The sequence below is a fragment of the Dermacentor albipictus genome, chromosome 2 (assembly GCF_038994185.2).
Source record: "Dermacentor albipictus isolate Rhodes 1998 colony chromosome 2, USDA_Dalb.pri_finalv2, whole genome shotgun sequence".
NCBI classification, from domain to species: domain Eukaryota; kingdom Metazoa; phylum Arthropoda; class Arachnida; order Ixodida; family Ixodidae; genus Dermacentor; species Dermacentor albipictus.
Window position 1 is genome coordinate 151492617 of NC_091822.1, and position 24772 is coordinate 151517388.

General features: G+C 44.5%; 2 protein-coding genes across 4 annotated transcripts in view; one reads left to right on the forward strand and one right to left on the reverse strand.

The window, feature by feature from the left end:
* LOC135899848 (acetyl-coenzyme A transporter 1-like) overlaps nucleotides 1-1797 on the forward strand; it is a 28010-nt gene extending 26213 nt beyond the window's left edge. For all 3 annotated transcript variants that reach the window (XM_065429229.1, XM_070534107.1, XM_065429230.1), the window contains exon 10: nucleotides 413-1797. The gene's annotated coding sequence lies outside the window, so the exon portion shown is untranslated. The remainder of the gene's footprint in view (nucleotides 1-412) is intronic.
* Nucleotides 462-24772, reverse strand: LOC135899847 (uncharacterized). The gene is made up of 10 exons (XM_065429228.1): nucleotides 24585-24772; nucleotides 23785-23902; nucleotides 21623-21814; nucleotides 19632-19811; nucleotides 18172-18401; nucleotides 15300-15494; nucleotides 10396-10640; nucleotides 6673-6972; nucleotides 3644-3985; nucleotides 462-2931 (listed from the first exon to the last, which is right to left on the reverse strand). The coding sequence occupies exons 1-10, from the start codon at nucleotides 24653-24655 to the stop codon at nucleotides 2798-2800; spliced, it is 2007 nt and encodes a 668-aa protein (XP_065285300.1). The 5' UTR covers nucleotides 24656-24772; the 3' UTR covers nucleotides 462-2797.

Below are 24772 nucleotides of genomic sequence, written 5' to 3' on the forward strand. Positions count from 1 at the left end.
CACTCACACTGTAGCTTGTTTTACAAAGGCTCGGTTGCTCAAGCATCTTCGGTACTGTACATTTGTTATGTCAAAAAGCCTTCCAACATTTTTAAGACATGTCTGTACAAAGCTTATTACATATTGCGCTCTGTACGTGTATGATCATTCTTTAAACCTTAACAAATGTTTTTGGGACTAAATAAGGATGTAATGTTTTTCGTATTTTTTCCATGCAAAAAAATAAGCAAATAATAAAGGCGAGGGGTGGAGGTTGCACATGGAGTGTACATTTCAGCATTGCCTTGGTCATCATGACAAATTAGTGCAATTGCATGCATGGTTATGCAACATTACTTTTAAACCTGTTAGCCCTGATAGAGCCACTAATTGACAATAATGTGAATTGTATTCTTTTTCCTAAACCTGACAGCACACCCAAAACTTGACACACGTGCTTGAAAGAATCTTCAATTGCTGGATCAGTTTGATGACAGATATTTATTGAAAACAATAATAAAAAAATTTATTCACATGCATGTCGCAGCTTTCTTCAGTTTTGCTTGAACAATGTGTCTCACTGAAGACAGTAGCTTCACACATGGCTTGTTACATTATGCGTCTGTAAAAATGGTGTCTCGGTGGAGCAAGATGTAATTAAGACTATGGCCCTGAAAATTTGCCGATAGAATATGGTGCTGCACAAGAGACTAGTTCCCGCAGTTCCATCACAGCCGTCACAGCACGCAAACATAACCTTGATGTGGCAAGGTTAACTATATGTACACAAATGGGCTTTCACATACACGCAAATACATAGCACCCTGTACCAAGCCACAGCCAAGGATATACATTACTATTTAAATAGACAATACCATAAGTTAAAAATTCACAAACTGCACATTTTTTTTTTTCACACCGAAGCATCCTAATCCCTGTAAAGCTCTTCGCACACTGCACACAACTTGTCTCACACGACATAATGAGCTTGCCAAATGTTGCATGGTTGCACAATATACAAAATGAAAAGAACCAGGTCGTCCTGGAATCCAAAGTGAACAGACGGGCATTTAGAACCTGCAGCTTTGGCTTAACATGGCCACAGACATTACGAAGTGCATTGAAAAAACTTCACTGGAGCCGCGAAAAAATGACAAATTGCATCCTACGCAAACCATCTAGCTTAAGTTGAATTATGCCTTAAAAAGCGCACATATGTGAGAAAACATACAAAAGCAAAAAGTCAAAATGCATTGGCAGTTCTTTGTAACGTAAACGAAATATAAAAGTGCACGAAACAAAAACAACATGGTTACACTTGCAGCATCACTTTTACGCTATGTCTTAGAAATTGTAAGGTGTTTGAACAACCATTCTGGAGCATGATTTATATCATATCTTTACACAATATATATCTGACACACGGTTAATAAGACCGATGTGAATTCCAAGCAGAGTTGCCAAGGTACGTGAAAAAAGAAGCAATGACAAACCACCCAGGTATGTGCATTCAATTAGTGGCAGTTAAACAGCTAGGTCACTTAAACTGGACCCGATGTCAGAGTGGCAGTGAAGACATGAAATGCACTTATACTATGTAAAGCTATCAAACAGCAAGTACAAATCTATACATCTGCCATCATTTTACTGACATTTCTGTGTAAATGGACAGCAGAAAAAATCATACCCTAGTTGATTTTACTTATGCTAATAGTAACAAATGAATTTCATTAAAGTGCAGAATATATAACTTGCAGTACAACACATTTGTCATTTCGCTCTTGATTTCAATTGTATTCATCACAAGTGTCTGGCAAAGTCAACAATACTAGACTATGTCTGCCAGATGTGTTGGTCATACAGCTTCATACCTGAATAGGAAAGAATGACTGCCAAATCAAAACAGCCAAGAGAATACACTTTCAATTACATTACAATTTCTAATATGAGTAAAGGATGATATAACAGTGCATTGCAGTCAGGAGAGAATAAGATGTGAAAACTATGGCTCATGTACACCCTGCAGCCACAACAATATATACAAAGCAACATGTGTAACAGAAAGCCAAGGTGACTTAAGTGTAGTACACCCAAAAAAGGAGGAATATTCTGTGGGCTGTAGAGTACTGTACGCCTGTTCTATAAAAATTTGTATGATATGTAAATGTGGGTTGAACCATATAAAACAAGTCGAAGCATTCAAGTTTGAAAAAAGACTGACTACACTGTAATCCTAAGTGCTCGTTCAATAGACACTCACCTTGTCTTCAGAAAATGGAGCGCTCCTTTGTTACTCATCTGAAGTAGTCATCCTGCATTAAAGCACTCCTTGGCGATTCTGATTCAAAATCTTGTAACCAAATGCTGCCGCCGTTTACCCGTAGGCACTGGTGTAGAGGAGCATTTCTCAAGCAGCTTTTCAAATGAGAATTGCCAAAGGGAATTATTGAAGGGCCATGTCTGTTTCAGTCAAAGGATGACACTCTTCTACGTTTAGAAAAGGCATGGAAGCGCATTGAGATGGGGCCTTTCTATGACTATGGGGGCTAGTGCTGAACACGGACACTCACAGCACTCGAAGTGGTACGCACATCAATAAAAGCAAGAATACTTGACCACTTGAAGCAGTGCCGGTTTCATAAAAAATGTGCGTTCAGAGCACCCACCAAACACCGGTTGTAGATTATTAGCATGCACAGCACCTCTCCCATGTCGGTATGTGCAGATCTCTTGTCATATGTACAAAAACTTCTTCAAAATGTCATGGCCAGTTGCACACGCCAGAAAAGTGGGTACGAGATGAGCACATCGCAGATTTTCACTGTCTTGAGATGGCTACACCTGACCAGAAAGTAAAGTAGGCGAACAGTGACATGTTGAGCATCACACTTAGACCCAGAAAGAACCAGCCGAGCGTTGGAAAAGGCCGCCTGGCAAGCTGGCCCCTGGAAGCTGTAGGGGCAAAGGGATGAAGGAAACAGGCACAATTTACTTCTCGTGGAGAGACACTAAGATGATAAATTACTGAGGTGGACTGTTTATAAACTACAGATGTGAAAGCTTGCTCTGAGAAGAACTTTCCAACCAGAAGTATTGCTTACTGATGGCGTTCTCCCTTAAGCAAAGTCCGCATAGTGGGCTGTGCGGCGGCGGAGAGCTTTTAGGGAGAATCTGGGTCAATTTTGACCAGTGCTGTGTCATTCTGTGAAAAATCTCCCGAAGGAGTGATCGTTGTTGCGACAGACGGCGACATTGTGCGATTGAGGCGACGACATTAACAGTCACGAAAGCAAATGCAGATTTCTGACTATTTCAGCGCGCCTAACGCTTGACACGCTGTTTAGAGGTGTAAATAAATGTCTCATTTTTCACAGCCTTTTTTCTACAAGGTCAATTCATTATTGTAAGTGGCAAATTTGGTTTCGGAGATATGAAGGTATGTTTGGCAGCTTTTTTTTTCTGTTTTTTTTTACAGCAGTCCAGATATAGCGATGATTGATTATAACTATAGGATTTTTTGTTCTTCATGATATCATTATAAGTGGACTGCACTGTATACTTACTTTCCTTGCACCAAAATAAAAGAGCTGCCACATTCCTGGTAGCCCTAGCAGTAACAATGAGAAAATAAATGAGAGCAAGGTGCCTCTTCAATGCCACATACCTGTTGCTGTGTGTTCACTGCTGGCAACCATCCCCGTTGCCAGCGACGTTTGGCTGACAGAGGACTTTGCGTAGCCTTTGCCTTGAGCATTCTGGAGGAGGTGAGATGCAGTGTTCCTGCTGACTCCACTGCAGCGCCTGAGTGTCGATGTACCATCAACTCTGTGACTGCCAGCCAACGAATGATGCTGGCTGGTCAACATTCCGGTCTCCCGGTTCCTGGCAGAAGTTGATGTCCGCATTTCAGGTACCAGGGTGCTGTCAGGTGACGACGAGAAGAAGGCGTCTCTTTGCTTAAAGAAACACCAGTCTGTTTTCTTCTGCTTGCAGCCATTTGTGTTGGCTACACCACACGAAAAGAGAGAAAGAGAAATTAGCAGGTCAATGCACACACTTGGAGGTGTCCACCAACAACAGCGCAAGCTAAGAGCAAACACTATAGTACAGTGGATAGTTGGGACAGTTAGCATTTCATCATTGGGAAACTGGACTGCTGTGACCAGGAAACACAAAAAAGAAAGGGCACACATCCAAGCGCTGTACTCACAGCTGAATTCTAATTGCAGACGAGGAAGTCTTACACATACATTGTGAATGCCATGCCAACTAAAAGCAAAACAAGCAATGAAGTACCGTGCCTAACAATTATGATCAATGTAGTTGAAACTTTTCTTTCACAAAGTGACAAGGGTGGTTGGCTCATGCATAAAGTGTCATTTTTGGGGATATAATATGTCTCCAAGATATTTCCGTCTGGCCAAAACAATAGAATAAAATGGATGCATGTTCAAGCATTTGAATGTGTCTTTCTCATTTCTAGTCTTTCATCCTCACTGTTGCGACAATGAAATAGCAATTTCTAGTGATGAAAGCAAACATACAAAGACCCACGGGGATTCTCAAATGCAATATTTATCCAACGCTGGAGTCTTTGCAGACATCGTACAGTTCTGTAAACAGCTACATAAGTGGACAAATTTTATTTGTGAATTTACTGCTCAGGTAGAATTGTTACAAGAGTTACATTAGAAAAAAGTTAGCTGTACAGACGCTGACAACACCCTAACTTATTTCTAACATGAATTTTTACTAACCTGCTTAGCTTTCAGTCGTCCTAAGCTACCATGTATAAGAGTCTTACTTTTACTCACAAAAGTCCTCACAAATTAATGGTGTGTATGCTCCATAGTGGTGCAGTATAACCTCGTCCATATATTTTATTGCGATAGCAACTATATGGACCCTCCAGGCGCATTTCTGCTGTTGCACTCGCAGTGAGGTTCTGTATGAGTGAAAGCGTGTGAGGGGGAGCAGATGAATGCGATTCAATCTTGTGCGCGAGCGAGGAACGCAGCCTGGATGCGTGCCCTCTCCTGTGGCTGCCAGGGTGTATCTACGTCCTCCTCGCCCGCCACTCCGTACAGAGTGGAGACATGGTGGCGTCTACTACGGCGTTGGCCACGCGAATCGCGAATGCTGTAGGGACGCGCTGCCTGAGTTTGTGTGTCTTGAAAGCAATCTGTGACGGGGCCAAAGTGCGCGCCCGCGCGGGCCTCATCTTCAAAGCGATCTGCGATGTTTGCGGAGTGCGCGTAGTGCTGGTAGCTTCATATGCCGTGTGCTTTTAACGTTTCGTTCACGTTGAAGCGACAGATACAGGGAGGTCAATTGGCTCGTGGCTGCTGCCGCGATTCCCAACTCCAGCGTTTTCACAGACAGTTTCTGCTGTCATCAAGCGAGATTTGTTCATGTTTACCTGTGCGCGCATGACACTGTGCTGGTTGATTTAGTTAAAATACGTTGACAAGTTAGTTGGTTTGAATTCATGATAGAACAGGAAAGCCCGACTGAACAAAGACATAGAAAGAAGCAGACACGGAAACGACAGTGCTGTCTGTGTGTGTGTTTCTTTCTACGTCTTCGTTGAGTCATGCTTACACATTCTATCATTTTTAATTTAATTGGCAAGCGAATGTATACAAGTTTATACGGCTGATCAAAACTACTCTCTCTACTTTGTACAGCTATCTACTAATTTGCTATTGCAATCGGTGCTTTGCCTTTCGGGCGGAAGTGCAAATTTTTTTGAAGAAAAAGAAAGAAAAAACGTACCAACAGCGAAAACGTATAAGCTGAAGAAACTAGAAAGTTTGACAGACTCAAATGTAGTCAACATCTATATAACGTGAAGCGTTGCGACACGAGGCATGAGACGCATATGCGCGTTGAGCTGGTGGGGCTCTGGTGGCCTGAAATGCGTTTTGTTGTTTTCCTATTGTATAGTGTTTTAGGACGGCGATAGGACATTGAAACTAAATCCAGCTGGTGGGTGACGCCGGATGCCGCTGGAGCGAAACGCGACGCTTAGATTGCGTCTCCTGCAGCGGCACACTTGGGTTACTGCCTAATAAAAGTGTGTAGTACGCTTCCGACTGCACTACCCCCCCCCCCCATGTACTTGATCGCATTACTGTGAGATTGTTCCCCTTTCACCTTTCCTTTTGCCCACGTGGAAAGATGGCACTCGTCAAGCCACCATCCTTCGTAGCTCACCCTCGCATGTTTTCACACCACACGGGACACAATAGCATCTTACTGCACTTCAACTTTATATGGAGCATGATGTTGCTCCGCTTCAATGATTGCTAGAGGTGTGCATACACAAGCAGCCACTTGTAGTTCAAACATCTGCATTTGCGGAAGTTTTGATTTATTGTCTACATATTTCTCTGTGGCAGCAGATATTTCGTTACATTGAATTCATGTATAAATGCACTTCAATATATTGAGGTTTTAAATAAGTGGTTTTCTATGGACAAGAAGTTATAAAAAGTTAAATACTTACATTATATTAAGGATTAACTGTAAAAGTATCACAAGCATTTTTGCATTCTGCCAGTATCGAGATGCGGCTGAAGCAGCCAGGAACCAAATCCATGGCCTCGTGCTTTGCAGAACAATGCCACAGCCCCCATGGTAGACAAAACCGAGAACGTTTGCCATGTTCGAGGCACCCGATGTGCAACTCACCGCCAGAACCACTGGAGCTGTGCTTGGCTGATCCAGCCAGAGATGGCGGTGGAGTGAGCAGGCCAAAACTCTGCTTGACTCCCCACAAGACCTTGGTGTTTGAGGGAGTGCGTGTTCCGCCCATGGCCCACATGCCACCCGCCATCCATGGCGAGCCCTGCTGAAAGCGCAGCCTAGCGGGCCATAGGAGTGACGACGGTCTGCTACCACCGTCGCCACCCATGTCGGCCAAATTCGTGCAACTGGCTGGAGCAGATTCCTTGGGGATTCCTTGCAGACTTGTAGGTTTGGACCACGTGCCTGTATTAAATTTATGACAATAGAGAGTGAGTAAGAGAAAAGGGATCGGAGGTGTGGATTGTGTGGGAATGCAAAGGGCTAGAGACATTCCAGAAAAGATACCGGCTTATGGAGTCCAGCAACAGGCTAATGTGAAAAAGACACTTGACTCACTAATGTGATTGCTTACCATTTGTACGTGTTGACAAAGACTGCAGTTTACATTCACATATTGTTTAACCTACAGATGAGTGTAGTAAATTTCTCTGCTGATTTGGTGCATGCCGGTGCAGAAAGCAACTTGTCAATCGTTTTCTTGGTCAAGTCAATAACTTGACATCACGATAATCAACAGACTTTTCTTGGTCACATGGGGCATGAATTAGTGTTTACTAAACAATTTTCTCAAGATCAACTTTGTCAGAGTAGGGCTTACACAACCGCAGGCTGGTAGCCATGTCAGAGCAGAAGCATGGGCCAGATAAAAATTCTTATTAGTGTTCACTTAAACAGTCAATGTCTGATTTTGCTGACTCTCTAGGACTGCAGAAACTACACACACACACAAACACACACACACAAACACACACACACACACACGCACGCACAAAAAAAGCATCGGCCATGCAATTTGTACAGATGGTAAACCAGCGAAGCTGAAATGCGCGGCCCCGGTGTTTACGTTAACATCAATGTTGTTGCTGCTCTGCCTCGCAGGCCTGAACCGCCTGATCCCCGTCCCGACGTCGCCTCTGGTGATCTCTCTCGACGTCAGCAACGTAACATTGCAACTTTAGCTCCGCTTCATAAACTAGCTTGGCCGCACGAGCCACCGGATCGGCCCGAGATTGCCGCGATGTCGACGAGATCTCTCCCGCTCCTCCTCTCAGCGCTGTTGCTCATAGGCCAGCTGCTCCTCGGGAGAATGAATAATGCGAGCCCATCCCATTGAGAAGTTGGAGAGAGACTGCTGCATGCGCGCTCTGCTGCGAGAGAGAAACGACGTAACTATCGGCATAGCCAATGGCGCGCCAGACTTTCTGCCAGAGGGATTCTGTAGTCGGATCGTGAGCTTTTCACCTAGGCATATACAGCTTCGCTGTAAAAATTATTGGCGCCAACCGCACAAATGTGACGCTAGTGCCCCTGCTCGCACGTTTGTTGTTGTCGTCTTCTTCCACAGCTGACTCCGCGTGCAAAAAACTATTGTCTTCAGCAACGGCTCGAGTGTCTTCGTCTTCCACAGCTGGCTGCTGGCTCTATTGCTGCTCATCATTCTAGCGTAGAATTTCACTTCTGTTCCGCGGGCTCCGACTTTCATAACAAGTCCAAGTGGGACGCCTTGCTGAGGAGCTCGGATTTCCCAAGCCAACTACAGGCCGTCCAGAGGGCCCGCGACGTCGCGGAGAGTCACCATCTCCCTGTCCCGTCGTGGGCGGAGCCACCAACTTGATCGGGGAGCCTTCGGTTCCCCCCAATCAAGTTCCTCAGGACAATACAATAAAGTTCTTGTCATGTCATGTCATGTCATCATAATGGGGAAGTCGCGTTTATGGGGGTATGAGCCATTGCTTAAGGGGGTATGAACCTAAGGGGGTTTCTGTGGTCAGACCGTGAGCATTTAGCCTAGGCATATACAGCTTCACTGTAAAAAAAAAAAAAAAAAAAGCATGCAAGCCTTTAACTGCCCTCGAGGGCTCAAATCACCACGGCCACGTCCGAAATAGCTTTAAAGGTCTGCCAGTACAACACTTCAGCATCTCAATGCTCATATTATGACAGGAGATGGTGGGTGAGGGCGCGTGTAATTAAGAAACACATTTTACTTTCAGTGACAGTCGCCCATTTGCGCTCTTAGTATGCTTCACCGCAGTACATTGCATTGACCGCATAACCTTGCTGTATTGTGGTGAGGCTGACTTTCGGAAACCAGCACCATGCAACGTTAGACATTTGACGTGCGTTCTGCGCTTCGACGGCATCGGCGATGATGACGAAGGCGGAGCTGGCACCATTAGTGACAGCGACGAATCATTTAAAGGGTCCCTTACCAGGTCTGGCCATTTTGAACTGACAAACGCCGTCCATACAATGCATGCTAACGATCGTGTGCACTATGTATTACCTCGCTACACGCCGCGGAAAGAGCTGAAATATTAAACGGAGTGCCGTTTGCTCATCTCCTTGCGGGCGCTGCACTTCCAGCCGGAGGGTCGACGTATATCGCACAAGTGCACCTACGTACATTGCACTGCTGTGACGTCGATCGTAGTGACACGCGACTTCCAGAATTATTCAAGACAACTGTTATTTGTGCAATCTGTTGCTTCAATAGACAAATAAAAGATTAAAGAAATAATAAAACACACAACCCAAATGTCTGCGTATTCTCTTTTTACTTCACATTGCAGCAACAGAGATGTTCTTTTGGTTTGTCTGCTGGTTCCCCTGTCAGGCAGTCGCACGTGCAGACAACGAAAGTATGTCATTTTCTACAATGTTCCAGCATGCGATCATGCTCTATGAACTGCTTGTGTCTACCTCAGTGTTCGCATAGCTCTGACTTATACTACTAGGCAGGTGTTCTCGTGCGCAGTGCATAAAATCATGTGCTGCGTAAAACGGGACAAACGCAACAGTTCGTGCATGACACCGTCAGCGGAAGCGCGCTGCGCAGCAAAAAAGTGAGGGGAAAAAAAAATGAAGGCGAGGCCCGTGGCGCATGTGTCACGTGATCCTCGAGCTCCAGTATAGGAGAACGCAGGGTAGGAATTTCACTTGCGGAGGCTAGACGGGATAAGTGGAAAGAGTGTCTCTTGGCAGTCGCCCTTGCCTCCTGAAAACATAGGTTCGTGGCACTGAAATATTTATACCGCGGCTATTAATGGACCAATTTGAATAATACTTGCAGCAGAACGCTCCCTAGAAGTCATGTAACAACTTCCAGCATATAATTGAAATTTGTTATGGCGCCTGGTGAGTGGCCCTTTAAATGAAGAACACAGCATTTAACAGCTGGAAGCTTGATAGTGAACATTGAAGCAGCTAGGCCTAATGACAGCACAGAACAGCAAACTGCTACCAACGGATTGGCCTGGAAGGGCTCTGGTTCGAGGCTGCAAGATGATCAAAATGTTGGCGGCAGAGGCTTCAATTCATGCTGCTTCAGACCTGCAATCACGGCAAAATATCTAAAAAATTTGGCGGCGAAGGGTTTCAACGTCCAAAATTTCAGACGTCCTCATGGGAGATGTGGTGGTGCCGCACGGCATCTGAATGATCAGGCATGTGCAAAAAATTGGTCTTGACGGTGTACGAGCAGAAGTTGTGGAATTTCCCTAAGAGGAAACAAGAGCAATGAGATGCGGGAATTGTGATCTTAGTAGTGCCAAGCGATGAAACGAAGGGTTATGAGACACTAAGGTATACAAAGATCTCACTCACTAGTAGTCCATGATCTTTCACTCTCAGGAGAGATGTGCACGTCACTTATCCTGTCCGAGAGGTCGCTGGTGGCCGTCTTTGTCAGGTGGCTGCAGGTGCTCCGGTTGTCATCAAAGCTGAACCGACTCTGGCCAATGCATTGTGAGCCTTCCCTATTGGGCAGGTATGTTGACGAGCTCAGACTTGCTGTGCTGGATGTGTAGGGACTAGATGACAGGCTGCTTACTCTGGGACTGACCAGTTTCCTGCAAAAAAAAAAAAAAAAAGGAATAGCCAAGGTGCTCAGTTATAGGCTAGTGTAACAGCTCCTGCTGCTTTACAGCTGTACTACCAACTGTGAATGAAAAAACTGCTACACGTAGGTGCTCCTACAACATATGAGGTCATCTCGTATCATTTTTTTAGTGGAAGCAGATGTATTGAGAAAGTTTCTGCAGCAGATTCTGGGCACAATTTTGTCACATTGGCTTGATTATTTGGAGAGGCGGGCATTACTTGCATAAATGTTACCTAATTAGGAATGTTGCACTAATTAACTTCACAGTGATTGGCTTTAGGTGTAGGACGTAGGTCTCAATTGCAGAATGGTATAATGAGCAGTAATGAAGTTGCGTCCATTCAGCAGAAATTCTGTACTTGAAGGGACACTAAATCAGAGCACTAAATGTCCGAATACTGATAAAGTATTGTTTGAAAACGCGAGTGTAGTGGATTTTACAATAATAGGTTGATTACTAATAAAAGCAAATGAAGGACGCAGTGCCATTTTTGAATTTCACAGCAAGAGCCCTAATTTTTTTATATTTGGACTGTATTGGCTCAGTTCCTGAAACTTGCCATGTTAAGTCCTTGGCTCCTCCAAAAACAATGTAGTCGATTTTTACTGACAAAGAATTAACTAGGACCTAGCAGACGCCATCGAAATCCATGATGTCATGACAAGGTGGTGCGGGAACTTCAAGGAGGCAACGCCACCCATCTCTCATTTTTGGCCATTTTCTGGCTTACCAAGCGTCTTCTCGCAGTCGGAATGGAATTTTTGGTATTTCAGGAGGGTAATTTACTAATAAAAGTGAAATTGTTTTGCTCTTTAGTGTCCCTCTAACCAGTTTCAAGAAATCTGTCCACAAAGTCTGTTCCAGTTAATGCTTATCGGCACTTCCATTTTACACTGTGCCAATGGTGTTAACCGGGACGTCATTCCATTTCACCACAGTATTCGAGGACATAAATCTTTAAAACAGGCGTAAAGCAGAAGACTTCTGCTAAACAGATAGGCTTTTGTTACTGTTTGGCTCAAATTTCACAATTTGGACATGTGTCTTAAAGTCTGTAATTAGACAAAGGAAACACAAAGAGCAACAGGGAAGGCCAGTCCCGTAGAACTACATTTCTGCATTCAGGCGGTACAGAGTGGCAGCCTCTTCAAGCAGCAGCAGGAAGCAGCCCATATGTAACATAGGGCTGGTGCACAGAAATTTGCAGGCTCTAAATATGTTCCAAGGACTTTCGCTTCGGAAGTGCAGATATGTGGAAAGTTTTGATTGTTGAACAGTCTAGTGATTGCTCTGGTAATTGCTCCACGCACCACTCTTTCAGCCATTTGACCTCCACACTCACATGCTTCTGTTCGTAATGAGTGCAGCAGAGATGCATCGTGCTGGCAGTTGCAGGTTGCAGTGAAACTTCGACCTAACGAAGCAGTTAACTTTTCATAACCTCTTGTCCATAGAACACCATGCATTTAGAACCTCAATGTAACAGTGTTTGCATGCAATTTTAATGCAGTCGCCAAATGATAAAGTGGACACCAATAATTCGGACATGCTCGGTAATTCGAACAGCACTGCGGCACCGCCAATGGCCCCATAGACTTAATGTGTAAAGACGACTGATATTTCGGGCAGCCACGAGCTCTACATTCGATTATCCGGACACCGTCCATGGCTGTGTAGTGTACACCAACTCTGTCGCCATTGTCTCCTCTGGCAACCATGACAAGACATCAAGTATGGCCTCAGAGATGCAAGACATCACGTATGATCTCAGAGGTTACAAGTTAGATGGTAATCCCTGAAGCTTTGCCTTGGTTGCAGCACTACGCCTCAACGATTTAACTGCAAATGCTGATCTTGGAAGCTTTGCCTGAATTATAGGTCGCATGAACATAGCATTCATCATATCCCATCCCAGCAACGCCGCTCATGGCCTGCTCTCACCATTCTGTTTGTTGAGTTTGCCTTTTGGACAGCATTCTACTATTCTGTGCTTGTTTGTCTAGTTTGCATTCCAGATAGAGCTCTGCTGGCTACAAGAAGTTTTTCTCATGAACTTACCAACAGGCTGCATCAAATGGCAACAGCGATGCCCTCGCAGTCCGACTCGGAACAAGTCTTGAGTCGCAGTCTGAATGACTCCAAAACGTAAGAGCCTGAACCTGCCGCCTACCACAACTTGCTCAAATGTGGACATCATTGATGACCTGTTAGGCTGCGGTGTGCCGATTTCCACCGTCATTACACTTGAAGACTTTGCAGACGACGACAGTGCGGTGTTGTCGTGTGCCGAAATGAATGATGACAAAATAATTGAGCAAGTTCTACAATCAAACAGCGATTCTAACTTGGATGATGATGATGTGCCGTGTGCTCCAGAGCCTTCACATGTGGACTCGAGCATTTGCAGTTCTTGCATTGGCGTAAAGCGACAGCACAATACTGGCAGAATTACAGGCGTACTTGGTTGCACGTAAGTGGAAGTGTGTGCAGCAACGAATTGACCACTTATTCCTTGCACACGAGATTTAAAATGTAAATAAAATTACCTTTTTTGGATAAATTGATTTTTTCGGACATTCGATAGTTTGGACTTGTTTCCGTTCACCATGGAGTCCAAATTATCGGTTGTTGATTGCGCAACAGATTTTGCTTCCACTGCAAAGCAATGCTGAGACAATAAATGGAACATTCCGCACACACAGATGGTCAACTGATTGAACTACTAGCGGCTGCTTGTAAACTCACCTCTTATATCACACGTGGCGCAACAAGAGCAACCACCAAAGTGGAGCTCCGTTCTCTTCCGTATAAAGTCCAAGTGCGATAAGATGTTGTCACGCCTCGCACATTTTGTGTGACGGTGAGACAAAGCATTCGCTCCCCGCTGCCGGCACTTTCCATGATAGCGTCGTCCCAGTACGGGTGACGCTATCAGCCGTGGGGATGGAGTGCACGCAAAAGTGTGGCTGGCTTCGTATGCCAATGTGAAGATACCGTATTGACACAATTGTAAGTCGACCCCTTCTTTTAAATTTGAAAGTCTGAAGTTGGGGGGTCGACTTACAATCGAAACCGAAACATGGCCCCGCCAAAAAAAGCGATACCAACGGGATCTACAACGTAGTTAGAATTTTATGTTTGCTCTATGGCCCTACCCGTATCTTTTCGCTATCCCGCGTGTTTGTTCGCTTTTCGGAAGGGTTCTTCAACAGTTTTGAGAGTTTTACAGTGCATGCAACGCTCATGGGGGGGGTCAATAGTTGATGGAAGCGCCGCTGTTCCCATTTGCGGCGGCACCCTCAGAACTGCGGCGCTTGCGGGGAGTCTCGGTAGTTCATGGAAGAGCAGTCGCCGCTCGCTGGTTGCTCTTTCTCTGTTTGAAGGCATTAGTATTGGTTTGACGCGTTCCACTTCACTGCCGGCTACGTGCTACTTCTATGCTTCCCCAGTCGTCATGAGTGCTCCAGGCCCACTAATCGTTCAGCACTCGTTCACAGCAGCGTTCAAGAGGGCTGCCATCCTTTACACCGAAGAAACAAATTACTGCACAGCGGGCTGCAATTTCGATGTTTCTAAACGGGTGGTGCGAGAGTGGCAACTGCAGCGAAGTGAAATTTTCACCTGTGACAAGTGAGAAATTTCCCACGTGCCAAAGTCTGGGCGCTTTCCGGAGCTGTAGGCTAAGCTTGCGGCGTACGTCGCTGAAATGCGTGATCGGTCCCTGCCAGTGAAGTTCGACGTGGTCATGAAACAAGCCCGGACCTTCGCCTTAATTTTAAGGTTCTGCTCCACCCCGAGTACAACGAGTGGCTGGCGGCAGAAGACTGCGAAATTACGCCAACTGGACCTGTCAAAAGAGCCTCTCTGACGGCTGCGTGTGGTTGGGTGCATTTGGCGTGGGCTGCTGTTCTGCAAGATGTCCTGGTGCGGTAGTTCGCCAAATTTAAAATTTCGCTAGACCACGACGCGCTGTGGGACCGCAGCAACAATGACGATGGCAGCACTAGTGAAGACGAGTAGTCCAGTGACAATGTCAGCTACTAATAAATTTTCGTTATCGAATGTGCCCTCGGGTAGGCTCTCTTATTTTAATTTTTTTTTTTCCGGTCACGCGATATGGGGGGGTCAACTTACATTCGAGTCGACTTACAATCGTGTAAATACAGTATTGTCGACGTGGCATGAAATCACATCATTCATTGTCAACTCCCAATTTCAATCAAATGTGCTTTTTCCGACTGGCCAATAATTTGGAAAATTCTGGGACCCTTTCAGTGGGGGAAGGGGGAAAGGGATCAGCGTCTGCACTGACTTGCATAAAAGGTCGAATTTCAATACAATGAAATTTTCATATAACGAAGCAAATTGCCGATTTTACCTACTTCGTTATATCGAGGATTAACTGTATTTAGGTTCACAATAAAGAACCCCAGGTGGCCTAAATTAATCCAGAGCACTCTACTACGGCATGCGTCATAGCCCCAGTGTTCATTTGGAGTGTTAAATTCAATCAATCAATCAATTGTATTTGCAAGGGGCACAAACAATCCAGGAAGGCTCTTTAGGTGTGAAATGAGAGGGAAGAAATGCGGCATCAATACACTAGGGTAAAAAGACAAAGCCTACCTAAGAGCTCCACCATGCAGGTAGCTTTTGAGAAGGTTGAAAGTGTGGAAGGTGCCTAGGACAACTGTTACAGTGGCGAGAACAAGCTGGCACCATGCTAGGTTAACATAACCCAGCCACTTTTCCATTGCAGGGTAGCTGCACAACAGCGTCAGCAGCCAGGAGAAGCAGAGGAGAAGGGCAGTGAGACCCAGCCTGCGAGAAAAGCCAAAGGAACGTTATTAGGGGTGTGCACATACTCAAATATCACCAAACTGAGTCGAATAGTGAATGTTCGAATAATTAGATTCGTGAATAGAGTATTCTGTACATTCGCTGTGGAGATCCATGCTGTGCTGCAGGTTGCGTGAACTGCAGAGGGCCTCAGTGCGGTGAAAAAGAGCACCAAGCGCGCTGCGTATGGACCGCCCCATCCCTTAGATTTAGCACTTGCAAAGACAAAGTCTTTGCAAGTGCTAAATTCTAGCTTGCTGCATGCTCTTCCCAATGTCGGCTTGACGCGGGGATTGCACGCACAACGCCTGAACACTGCAGTTCATAAAACAGCACCGTGTTGGCCAGGGCCGCCTCTGTCGGTACAAAGCTCGTCCAGGTCAACCGGACCAATCGAAACCATAACATGACACAGAAAAAAGGGAACACAGCACATATTTCGAAAAGTGCTAAGGCATGTACAAAGATTGAGCTGATTAGCCACTGGAAGGCACAGAGATCGCATGTCAACAGCCTTCAATCTAACCCGCAAGCGTGAACTCAGGATCGATTACTGAGGAGCCACCCGTACAAACATGTTATAGTGGCAAGAATTCCATGCCGGCTAGCAGCCTGCTACCACATCAACCAGTGGTGAATTTCCGTCACAGCCAGACTGCCTTGGCCATTAGGCCTAATTGGTGTTGCTTCATTGAACGTTGGTGACTAAAATTACAGTTGGGTGTCGAATCGAAACAGACTGATTTGAGCAGCCGCACAAACTGAGAAAGCTGACGAACCATCTCGCAAATGAAAGAGAGACAACAGATGGACAAGGAAAGGCAGGGGGAGCAAACATCGTGCAAACTTGCTGTGACCAGATTTCAGAATTTTTGACAGATGGCAAATCAAGCCGAACCTGACGAGGAAACCAATATTTTCAGAAACAGTGAATGAAATGGCGCTGATGGCAATCGAGTCACGTGATGCACAGTCTTTTCATCAGTCCCACAGATTGGCCTTACGATAACCCACCTGCCAGGGTGTCTCATCAAAGAGTGTCCAGTTTCAGCAACAAGATAATAACAGTTATGTGAAAATGCCACCCATACTTGTTTTGTTCTAAACTCTAAATCTCCGAATTGCAAGGTCCAGCACATTACCAACTACTACAAGTCACAAGATCATCTACACCGAGTGCATGGACAAGCAAAAGCTGCATGTAAAATGTACAGTGCTTGCCAGGAAATAAATAAATAAAAAGTCTCCTTTTGGAAACGAAATGTTGAACCCATTGCTAAGTGTTCTAATCAAGAGGCACTGCCTAGCTCACTTTACTTCTGTGCATCAAATGATGGAAAGTGTTGTGTCATGCAGAATTTCACAATGCAATTTTCTCTAGAATTAGGTTGGCTATGCAAAAAAAAAAAAACAATGCAAGGTTACAATAAAAGAAAGGCTGGTAAACTGCTATCATAAGGCTGGTAAACTGCTATTATCAGTCCCGATATACAGTTTAAACCTTGATTTAACAAATTTCAGTATGAAGAAATTCTCTATATAACGAAGCATTTAACTTTTCATAACATTTAACTCGCAGAACATCATATAATTAGAACCTCAACATAACAAAATGTGTTTGTATGCAATTTCAATATAACGAAATTTCACTTATACAGCAAAGGAATGCCGCGACAATAAGTGGAAACTTCTGCATACGCAAATAGTCAAATGATTGAATTACCAGCAGCTGCTTGCAAACGCACCTTTCAAATCGTGAGCAGCGTGACAAGAACGACCACCTAAGTGGAGCTGCATCACCTTCCCTATAAAGACTAAGTGCGATAAGATTTTATGTGCCCCGCGCGCTTTGTTATTTAGGTACGACTGAAACTGTGCAAGGGTGAGAAAGACGACTGCTTCATGCATGAGTGCCGCCTCCCCGTGCATGCACAGGGAATGAGGTGGAGGGGAGCGAGCTCGCAGTGATGCAATTGCGTGCGAGGGACGGGGCGGGGCATGGGGGTAATTGGCGTGGGTCTTGGCCGTAGCTGCGCATGGCTGTAGGTGCGGCTGAGCGCATACGCAGCTGCGCACCCTGCTTTAGAGGTAATCTGCAGCGCGTGCAGAGAGTAGGCGTGCCGAGACGGTGTGGCATCATGTAACTCATCTTTCTGCGCCTTTAGTATTGTAGGTTGCACAATCTGGAGTTTTGATGGCCCGTTGGAGCGAGAGGCAGATGAAGCATTCGCGCCCTGCTGTCGGCGGTTTTCACGATAGCGTCGTCCCAATGCGGATGACGCTATCCTGAGCGCGGCTGGCTTCGCTTAATTCATACCACGTATGTGAAGATATCGTCGACACAGCAGGAAACCGTATCATTTGTCGCCGACTTTCAAATTTATCAAAATTAATTGTTTTCTCAATCAAATTTGGTTTTTTCAATTTCTTGATAACTGAAAATTCTGTGGCTCTTTCCGTGTAAAAAAAAAAAAAAAAATAGATCAGCAAATGTACTTATTTGCATAAAGGTTGAATTTTAGTGCAATGAAATTTCGATACAACGAAGCAAATTGCCGATTTTACTTACTTTGTGATATCAAGGTTTAACGGTATTTTGTTTCATACTGAACAGGCTGGGTTCACAATCACAGCAGGGCAAGAAAGCATACAAACTTACCGCCGCCGTCCTGCGAGCAGTGCCGAGCTTCCAGCCAACACCAGACCAGCAGGCTGCAGTAGTCGGCGGGGCTGCACACTCACTGCCACACTAGCCAGGCCCAACTTTGCGCAGTACTGCGTCAGCACAGCGTTGCCCTCCAGCAAGGCCAAAAGCAACATTGTCGAGGCAGAGACACTCATGGCTGATGCTACCAGGGACAACACAAGCCTCAGGCGCTGCTTCCAAGGCTGCAAAAAAGGAAGACCCATGCCAGCAAAATCATACAAGGAACGTAGTGCTTCCGTGATGCGGACAAGAAAGAATGACACAATGTGTGCCGTGGTTCACATAACTGTATCAAACCAACTAGCCCAAAAGTTGGTACAGCGAAATGAGCTGCTGGACAGAGATCATTTTGCTGGGGTGCCAACGGGTCTGCACAGTTAAACCAGACCAGTTGCGCGCAAACCAAGACCTAACCACAAAAACCAACAAAACGAAACTATGGGTGGCATATTGTGAGCATTCCTTTAAATTCTTTCTAGTTACCCATTACATACAAATGGTCAATAACGTAGGCAGGGTGCCACGCAGAACATTGACAAAATGCAAAAACAAAGAATTGGAATAGAATCCTCATGCTATATTGGCCTACAGTCATACACCATCGATATGCTTGTGCCTGCTTTTGTATGATTTCTTTTGGTTGATTTCTTGAATTTAATCAGACTCTACGTGATCCTAAGCGTCCTTATTGCGTACTTACCATGTGTTCGGAAAATACTGTAGCTACATCTTCCTCACCTTATTTATGCCCTCCTGCTAAGATCCCAATCATAACTGGCGGTAGGTATTTAATTTTCGCATTGTTTGAAGAACCCAAGGGCAAGCTCATACACATGCCGATCACGTATGTATGGTGTCCAGCAATATGATAGAGTATGAGCAGCGATGGTTACCAATCTACTGGTCTAGTTGGTGATTAAAGTCAAAGCTGCAGAGCACAACGACAAATATGGGGGAAAAACGCAGGCAAGACAGCGCTGTGTCTCGTATGAGCCAAATTACGGTGTTTATTGTCCTGGGGCAACGAACACAGGCTATGAGAGAGGCCATAGTGGATAGGTTCCAGAACAATTTCCATGACCTGAGGTTCTTTAACGTGCACGTAAATAAAATGTTTTACATGCTACCTTTATAAAAATGCCATCAGGAATTGAGCCTGTGATGCCATTTTTCAGCAGCAGAACACCACTGGGCCACCGTGGCAGGTGCTACATGTCTTGTACTCCTTTGCATCTATGTCTCTGTGTACTGAAGTTCTCACACACAATGTCTAACCTCCCAACGATCATCATTTTCGTGACATAGTTCCGGCTTTCTGCTATTCATTGTACAGTGTAAACACATCAACAGACTAAATCCTTTGCTTTTCTAGATAACCATAAGCATCTGCCATCTAAGGAGGGCTCACATACAAGACAGTAGTGTGCCAGGACTCTCCAATGGCCCGGCAGCGTGCGGCCAACCAAGTGCGGCCGTAGCAGCGAGTCCTGAAGGGTCAGCGCCCTCTTGACCTGTGCCTCACACGGCTGGCACAGTGGGTAGACTTCTTCGAGGTGCTGCCGGTACTGCTCCACCTCGGACTCGAAAAGGCTCTGCACAGCAGGACACATTGCAAAAAAAAGTCAGAGCGCAACTCTACATGTACCGCAGAGGCAGATGAAATCTGTGCCATTAGAGGATCTTATTGACATGATACATACATGTCATCTGGGTCACACATATGTATGACTCTTTAAAAAAATTCAAGCATGAGTACACATTAGTTACAGCACTACCTATTGTTGAACACAATGCTGGATAAGTTGCTTGTTAGGCAAACATCTGCATAAATTTATAGCACATATTAACCAAATTATAATAAAGTTTCATCTGAAGGAAGATGCCTTCATCGTATTCATTATTTGTTACATGCTCATATCAGTGAGAAACATTTGAGGTTTACTTTGCTTATACCCAATAAATTATAATATCAGAGTTTGTTAGTATATCGAAGTTCGACTGTACTTGGATGTTCTGCTGTCCTCAAGTGCATCTAGCATCGTATGTCTCGATGTTCAACCCGGAGTTTGAGAAAGCTTTCTTCTGTTTCAAGACTGTCCTTGTCAAAGAAAAAAAGGGTGAAATCAAATGTGTCTATTAAGATTATGTTGCTGCTGATGTTTTGACACCAGTACTTAAATTAGAACAGTCACCTAAAAGGGGAGGGGGGGAGGTTTTGCAAGCTTTGTTTGAATGCAGCATCACGAGATGCTGCCCATGCCTACATTTCTGCTAACACATATATGGTTAGGCAAAGTCTTGCATAGTCATCTTCAGCGAAGGCTGTCCCCTTGAAGGCTTTTAAAATGAAAGCTCCTAAGAAGGGAACAGTGCGGTTGAGTCACAATGGCCCTGTCCTCGGTTTAACTTTGGAAGAAACAAAATAGTACCATGGATGTGATGCAGCCTCGAAATAAGCTGCAGGTATTCAGACAGCAGCTAAGCTGAACCACAGCTTCACTAATGTTGCATGAAAAGCCTAACCACAGTTATTCCTTTAACCACAGTGGACACATACATAACCATAATTACATCTTCTGTGCGAATGAATGTAACTGCAGTAGAGTTTATTTGCAATATGGCTTAATCACAGAATGCCTGAGCAGGTAGGGTCTAAAAAAGTGGCAAATTTGTGTCACTGTTGTCAAATTTTTTCCTTTATCAACCTCAGTGCTTTCAGTACGATTCCCAGGGAACAAAACTAAGTTCATCACCATATTGTAGAACATGACACCTATTGCGTCGCATTTGGCAATAAACTTGTCATCCGAATATATGTGAGAGTAGGCATGTTGGGAGCCCATGATCGCAGATAGGCATCATACAAGGGTTCAACACAGAAAACACGATAGGACGAAGCGCTTACTTCATTCAGTCTCATTTTTGGGTCTCATGTCGTTCCCCTGTGGCTATGTTTGAACTTGCAATCAGAGTTCTGCTACACTGGCTTATTACCGAAGTTGTGTGCAATTCAGCCTGAGCGCCTTTTCAGCTTTACAGGAGGACAGGACTGAATATCAGAGGATATTTCAATTACACTGTGAAGTGATATGTGCCCAACTGCACTCAAGTGCAGGAGCATGGTGTTATGAATAAAACTTTCGAGCTGCTAATAAGTGCAGCACATAAGAAGCCTCAATGTCATATTCTGTATGCAATTACTTCTTATGTCCATCTCTAGCTCAAATTAGAAAGAACAAGTGCCAAAATAATGCTGTATCCTTGTATACAGGAAACGCAAATGTGTTTTGACACACATTTGTGTTCCAGTATTGGGTGAAAATGGTAACAAGCACATATTCAGGGGCAAATTTTACAGTGACAGGCAAGGTGCAACAGCTGATAACATTCATAAGGCACACACCTCCTCTGTGGGAGTGAAGTTTGCCAGAAGTCGAACCTTGATGACCTGATGGTAATTGCAAACAGAACACAGCTGGTTGTCAGGCTTCAGCTTCAACGCTCCGGGCGAGGAATCTGCTTGGCAGCTGGAAGTTGCTGTGAAATTGAGGGCTTCATCAAACTGTGCAGGAATCGGCTTGTTGTAGTCACCATCCTGAAAAAGAATATATAAATGAAAAACGCATAGAAAAGCATTTCTTAAATGCTGCCTCAAGACTGGACAAACGCGATTCAGTATATTGTAGATTACTAAAAGTAACGAAAATTATATACCTATATGAAGTAGAAAAGACAGGTGAAAAGTCACTGATGCGCTGCTTTTCTACACAGCAGTTTACTTGCTGCGGCAGTTTATTGTTGCTTGGAGAGGAGCATTAAAAACAATCTTGAATGTGGGCGCCTGAACACATTTTGGTTCAAAAGATGGGGCTGGACTGCACCCACAACATCTCAGTCTTGTCTACATGCAACCAAGGAGGAACGTTTTTAAAGGCACATGTGCAAACACCAGTTGTTTGTCACCACGGTTATTAGAGAGCTTTAGATTATGGGATGCGAGTGATTTGTGTATCCAAGAAACCAAACTATGTTAGGGTTTTCCTGCAACTCAAGCAGGCTTGTGTTTGCAAGCGGAATGCCAAGCATCTTGCATGCCCTAATTGAAATCTTTTTTTTTTCTTTGATTCTCAACTACATGGCACATTAACGACACAGCTTCCTACTATGAAATGTATAAATACTTTGCCACACAATTTTGAATACACACTTACATTCGTCTTGTCAAGTTGACTTCCCTCTAAGTTATTCAGTACTTACGCCTGGTGTTTGAAAATGGACACCGGACCTTAAAAAGTGGCGTTAAGCAGAATTATGACGTAGTACGTGTTGAGGCTAGTCGGTTCACACTGAGCAATTTCAACCCAAAAGATTTATTGCCACATAGTACAAAATCAGAACAGAAAGGGGACGGGGACAAGGTGAGTGCTATGTCCTCCCCTCCTCCTTTCTGTTTAGAATATGTGCTAAGTGGCCATAAATATTAAGGTCTGACATTGTTCAGTACTTATGAAGTACACTGTTTTGTATTGAAACAAAGCCATTTCAAGGTTATTCATGTAAGCACATATCATTTTGTGTATGCAATTAGCCCGATATTTCCTAAAATGTAAGCAATTCAGAAAGTGAATTCAAGAACGAGGCTGGAAATATTAAGCATTCTTTACCTTTGAATAAACTAGTATCACAAAAGACCAATGGCAACATTACAAGTACCTAGTTCTGCCCATTTCTATATCGCACCGCCACTGTGACCGAATTACTCTGAATGACTTTTGTGGAGCTTTTTCTCTTGTTCCTCTTTAAAGACCTGCACATTATCTTTTATGCTAACTTTTAGTATGTAAAGCTGCTAAAAGACATGAACAGGGCCTTCTGAGCTAATCGAAGTTGTAAAACATTGGGTGCTTTTTCAACTGGAATAACCAGTTCATTAAATAACTTGGCTGCTCAATATTTGAATATAAGATTAGGCAACACTTGTAGTCCCAGAAATCTTGAATCCATTTAATGTAAATACAATTCAACATCAGCATATAACAAAGCTGTTTTCTTATAAAGACAATAAAGAAATGAACATCCATAGTCTTCTCATATACAGTGTGACATTTAACTATATTGTAGGCTTTATTAAGAGAGAGAGATGCAAATTAGAGAAAGGCAGGGATAGGCTTTATTAAATGCACCCTTCTTTCACTTGATCTGCTTGAGATTTCTCACCCAGTGATATCAGAGCTTATTTAGCAAGTAAATTTACGTTGTATCCTCAAATGCAAAATGTAACATACTGACCGTTTCGTCTTTGGTTAAGGCATCAGCTAGCTAACATATCATTGTTTCTACTTGAAGATATTCTTCAGGTGCACTACACATTAAACAAGAATTAATGGCAACTGTCTCATTAAAATGACATGGGGCTCCGACTTTCCTATATGCCGGTACATGAGGGCTATAGAATTTTGTACCTTGAATGTGCAAGTGCACAACATAGAATTTTAATACATACACACACAATATGTATTTCGCGAGTGCGCAAGCAAGTGGGGTCACTTGGCAAGTTCAGCGTACCTCCTTGAATCCATTGTACTGCTCACAGCTCGGACAGTCCCAGCAGTTGATGTTTCCGTAAGGAACAATCGTCTGCACCCCGCAGAACCAGCAGTTTACCTTGACAGAAAAGAGTGGCCTACATGGAAATTGCGGAGGGAAAAAATGTAGTACGATCATTACTGCGGTGTTTCATTTCGCTTGTGTAAACACTATGTAATGTCGAACACCGGCACATATATTCACGCACGCTTCGAATGTACAACAGGGAAGCCACAGCTCAAGCAATTCAGTCCGAGGAAGCAGTTTAAAAAACCTGGCGTCTAAGTAAAAGGAAAACAAAACAAAAAAGAAGCAAAGACCCCGCCGGGCGTTCAAATGCGAATGTTCGATCCTCGAATCTCCAAAACATCGTAGAAGCATCTTTCATACTTCCATGCGTAGGAGTGAAACAAGAAACGCGTAACCAGCCCAGGCGACTACTAGAGGAACGCGAGCACAGCCATGAGAAGAAAGCGGCAACTCCCATCGTCGCCCACCACCACAAAACAGCTCTCGCCGATGCTCGCGGCATTTAGTGCCCGGCGAAGGCCATGCGTCTACCTCTAGCTCGTGAGTCAAGGGGTCGAAAACCCATAATAGCGTCGTGCGGTTGAGCACACGCAGATGCCCGCGGTCGAGCTTACAAACGCAGGTGCGCGCGCGCGAGAGCACAGCACGTGGCGGGACCAACGCGAAGCTTGGCGGCGCACCGGCATTTGCAGTTGATGCGAACAAAATTTGCAGCTCTCTGTATGCGGGTAATTGGCTGCAAGTCTCACCGTATCCTTCTGTAGGAATACAGAAAAACAGGCACACACAGTACTACTCCTGCGAGCACCGGCAATATCATGCTGAGATTAAGCTAACTGCACTAACTGTGCAAAGCTACGAGAAACAAGTACAAATGAACGAAAAATGCCGCCGCAGCTCACGCTGCGGGTTTCGGCGAATGAAAGGATGAAGAAAA

Bases quoted from the DNA above. Each gene is read 5' to 3' on its own strand.
- LOC135899847 (XM_065429228.1), bottom strand. From the start codon at position 24,655: ATGATATTGCCGGTGCTCGCAGGAGTAGTACTGTGTGTGCCTGTTTTT. The intron at 23,903-24,584 runs GTGAGACTTGCA...ATTTCCATGTAG, and splicing joins TATTCCTACAGAAGGATACG to GCCACTCTTTTCTGTCAAGG. The intron at 19,812-21,622 runs GTGTGTGCCTTA...CCTGCTGTGCAG, and splicing joins ACTTCACTCCCACAGAGGAG to AGCCTTTTCGAGTCCGAGGT.